This window comes from Lipotes vexillifer, unplaced genomic scaffold (genome assembly GCF_000442215.2).
Source record: "Lipotes vexillifer unplaced genomic scaffold, Lipotes_vexillifer_v1.1 scaffold822, whole genome shotgun sequence".
Lineage (NCBI taxonomy): Eukaryota > Metazoa > Chordata > Mammalia > Artiodactyla > Lipotidae > Lipotes > Lipotes vexillifer.
In genome coordinates, this window is record NW_006770496.1 from 3,358,710 (window position 1) to 3,363,040 (window position 4,331).

Here is a 4,331-nt window from a genome sequence, read left to right on the forward strand (position 1 = left end):
TCATACCCTAATGCCTTAGGCTTCCTTTAGAGTTTCTGTCCTCTTCTGTTCCCCCTTTCATGTAATTCTATGATTGTTCAACAGCTATTTGGTGTATTTCTTTGATAACTGATACAGGAAGGACGCCTTCATCCATCTTTTTTTTTCAGACAAATATTCTGATCTTTGTCCATCGCCAGCCACCCACAAAGAATAAAATGAGTGCATTTGTGTTTATCCCCTCTGATTACTCTTGTTCTTCTAGAAGAACCAGAGTGCAAAGACTAGACCAGCATAAGGGAGGCACAAAGATCTGTGCTGAGCCACAAGCAAATGATAGATTCTTCATGGGTGGAAAATTTCCCAGCAGCCTGTGAACACCTCTGGGTTCTACTCGTCACTCAGAGTGGAAGTCAGCTGCCTGTGACAGTGTCTCCTACTAGACCAGAGGCTGTCAAACATGGACCCACATGAAGATCATCCAAAGAGCTTTTCCAAAGTAATGATGCCCAGACCCCACCCTAGATGAAGTAAATCAGAATCTCTCAGGCAGCAGTTTCTGGGTACTGGTGCATTTGTAAAGCTCCCTGGGAAACACTCTTGTGCAGCTAGGGCTGAGACCCAGTGCACAAGACTGTAGGCTTCCTATAGTCAAGATCCATGCTATTTACTCCTTAGCATTCTTGGTCCTTTGGACCGCTCCTGACACGTGTTGGAACACAGCAGAATTGAACTGAATTCAGATGAAGACACCAAGACTTATACATCTCTACTAATTCTCCTAGGGAAAGGGATACAGATTATTAGTGCTCAATAATGAACCTCTTAACTTTCTCTCAGTGACACTCAAAGTAGCTTCCATGTGGAGGAAAACGAGCTCTGTCTTGGTCCAGTAAAGGTAACAGCTGAAAGTCTGAAAAGAGGAAGACTTAGAGAGAATCTAACCTGTCCCCTCATTTTAACCCCTTGGAGTCCAGAGAGGTTAAATGACTTTGCAAGGTGGCACAGCTCTTAGTGGCACATCTGGAACAGAAACGAGCACTTCTTACTCCAGGGATCGGTGTTATACCTTGCTGCCCTTGTGTGAGCCTATGTGGGTGAGTATGTATATGTGTGTGCATATGGGCGTGTAAGTGTGTGTGTGTGTATGTATGTGAGACTGGGTGTTTCAGTGTGTGCATTTTTGTGTGTACATGGAATGGGAGGAGGTGTGGAAGCTCCATGGGAGCAGAGCTGGTCCCCTCCTTCAGAACTAGTCACATTAAAGTAACTAGACACCCAGGAACACTTTCTCTTTTCTTTCGGGCACGTTGGTTTGCTGTGTTCTCTCCAGGTTGTCCTCAGAGACCCAGCAATGTCTGCCTGGGAAGCAGGGTAGCGTTCCAGGTCTCAGCACCTATTGTGTAGGTTGTGCTCAGCACTAAGGTTTGCTGAAGTGGGATTTGGGGAAGGGTTGTAGCTGGCAGCCTCAGGCTCATTCTGCTGTGCGGTGGTGTGCTGGGACAGTGGGCAAGGCATGAACCATGCCTTGACTGTCCTAGGGTCCAGGACTGTTCTGTGGATAGATGGCAGTTTTCTTGTAGAAGGTAAGCCAAGTAGAAATGTTTGTCCTCATGTTTTGCTGAATGTGCGGCTTCCTCCCTTCACTGTCCTCTCTTTTCATCCCAGAGTCCTCCAGGGGGCCTCTCTGCCAGACCTGCCAGACTAGGGTGACCTTCAGATCCTGGCTGAAAGGCTGCTTCAAAGGACTCTGCTGGCACAACTTGGCCAGGCCCAAAGTCCTCCTTCCTCAGTTTTTAGGGAAGCCACGTGGAGAAAGCAGAGCCTGCCCGGGACAGCCTTTGGGGGTCTGACCTGCCAGCTGGGCCCTGATATAACAGAGCAGGCTTGTTATAACCAGAAAACCCAAGCTCATATTTGCTAGAGGAAAACCTGTACAGAAGCAAAATTAGCTAAGAGTTGGGTAATGCAGATGAGAGACTTACCTGAGCAGCTGGAAATCACTGTCTCATGGGCTTTGCTTTTGACCCAAATCGTTCTGATCACAATGGCATAGATGACACTGCAGAAAGGACCAAAGATACTATTAAAATGTCTGGTGGGTCCATACTGTGAAGACCACTCCGGTTTCCTGAGTGTGAGGTGTGGAGTCAGGGGTCTCTCAACCACCGTCTGCCCGCCTCTGTAGAATCACTGTAGATGGCAGCTCCTTTTTTCTTAAGCCAGGAGGCTTGGACCTGGTGAAGTTAACTGATTTCTCCAAGATAACTCACGTGGTCAGAGGTATAGCTTAGATTGGAATCCCAACACAGGGTTTGGGGTCAGAAAGATTTAGATTTGTAACCAGCTCCACTACTTGCTGGTTATATGACCTTGATTTTAGACAGGCTTTCATGTGCCTCCATGATTCCCACCTCAAATGTTCACATCACTGTGTCATCCTCTCCCCTTGAGTGTGGCTGGACCTGTGACTTGCTTCTGATCAATGCATTGGGGTGAAAGCGATGGGATGTTTGTGATTACATAACTGTAGCACCTGTCTTGCTAGTGTCTCTCTGTATTCCTAGCTTTGAAAAAGCAAGTTGCTGTGAGTCCTACAGCCCCAGGAAATCAATTCCGCCAGGAGCCCAGGGGAGCTTGGAGGAAGATCCTTCCTCAGTTGAGCCTCTGATGACACCCCAGCCTTGGCAGACACCTTGATGGCTGCCTTGCCTAAGCAGAGGACGCAGTTAACTGTCCAGACTCCTGACCCACAGAAACTGTGAGATAATAAGTGTATGTTTTAAGTCACCAGGTTCATGATAATGTGTTACCCAACAATACATAACTAATACACTGAGCAAAATAGGAGGGATGTTTGTGTCCCTCTCCTCTCCCAATTTACATGTTGAAATGCTAATGCCCAGTGTGATGGTATAAGGAGGTGAGGCCTTTGGGAGGTGCTTAGATCATAAGGAGGGTGAAGTCCTCATGAATGGGATTAGTGCCTTTATAAGAGGAGACCCCACAGAACTTTCTTGACCCTTCTGCCATGTGAGGCTACAAGGAGAAGTCTGCAGCCTGGAGGACAGCCCTCACCCAAATGTACTGGCAACCTGATCTCAGACTTCCAGCCTCCAGAACTGTGAGAAATACAGTTGTGTTGTTTAGAAGTCACCTACTCTGTGATATTTTGTTATAGCAGCCTGAACCCACAAAGACACTGGGCCTCAGTTGAGACTGTCAGATCGAGGTAGTAATACAAACCTCTTAAGAGGTTTATAGGGATCAAATGTGACAACATTTAAAGTGCTATGCACAGGGCTTGAAAATTAGCAGAGGCTCAATAAATGCCATTTTCTTTCCTCTCTTTCTTCCCCGATTTTCACATAATATCACACCTACTTTTACATGATATAATCTGTACCTAAAAGGGAAAAAAAGCGTTAATGACTCAAAAGCATTAGCAAATTTTGTATCCTTTGTTCCCTTTGACAAATATAAACATGCATATGCCTTTCTTTAATTAGTTACTTGACATTTCTAATTTATTAAGAACCTTGACTAAAAACTTTGAGACAAAGCACTTCATTTTAAAACTGCACCAACTTCCCTCTTGAGAATCACTTGGTTGAAAAAAAAATCAGTTCTAGTTTGCAGTAGCTGACAAAGCACTAATTGCTTTTAATGACCTTTAGAATATACCTTAATTAATGGCTGTGGTAAAACCCTCCTTATTGATTTTCCCCTGCTCAGAGAACCCCTCTGAGTGTTCCAGGAAAGCTCGGGGCCTTTTTGGAGCATCCTCACTCCTTCTCATATACCTGCCCAGGGACTTTTCTAGAAATTGTTTGTCTACATTAAAGAAAAAATGGCAAAGAAAACTGCTAATGAGTCTATTCTTTACCCTAAGTTGAATATTTGTTAGAGCAGGGAAACTTTTCCCCAGGTAAATGAAATACAAGGAAAGGTTACAACCACCATCAAGCATTAATTGTGTACTACAATTGCAACCCCAGGGCTTAATTGATCAATAATTCAAATACTTATTGACCATCAACCATATGTACAATGGAAAATTAAGAAAGATTTTATGTGTTAGGGGTTTGGGCTTTAGTCACCCCCACCTCGTCTCCTTAGGATCAGTCAGGCAGGTGGAAAGCCAGTACCAGCTCTACTGTTAGCCAGGAAAACTAATGAGTAAGATGCCTCTTTAGCTTATTCCCCAAATCCAGCCACTTCTCAGGGTGTAACAGTCATGCGTCAGAGAGCACTCTGAATACATTCATTTCTTCTTCTTGCTGATTTCTTTCAACAAGTTCTATGGACTGTCCTTCAAAACGTCTCCATCGCCTGTACCTTCCTCTCCATTC

The 4,331-nt window shown here is 44.9% G+C and overlaps 1 protein-coding gene across 1 annotated transcript in view; it reads right to left on the reverse strand.

The window, feature by feature from the left end:
• Positions 1-4,331, reverse strand: part of NPSR1 (neuropeptide S receptor 1) — a 148,223-nt gene that overhangs the window by 17,579 nt on the left and 126,313 nt on the right. Inside the window, 1 exon segment of the mRNA XM_007446132.1 lies at positions 1,965-2,041. Within this exon segment, the coding sequence (XP_007446194.1) occupies positions 1,965-2,041 (77 nt within the window).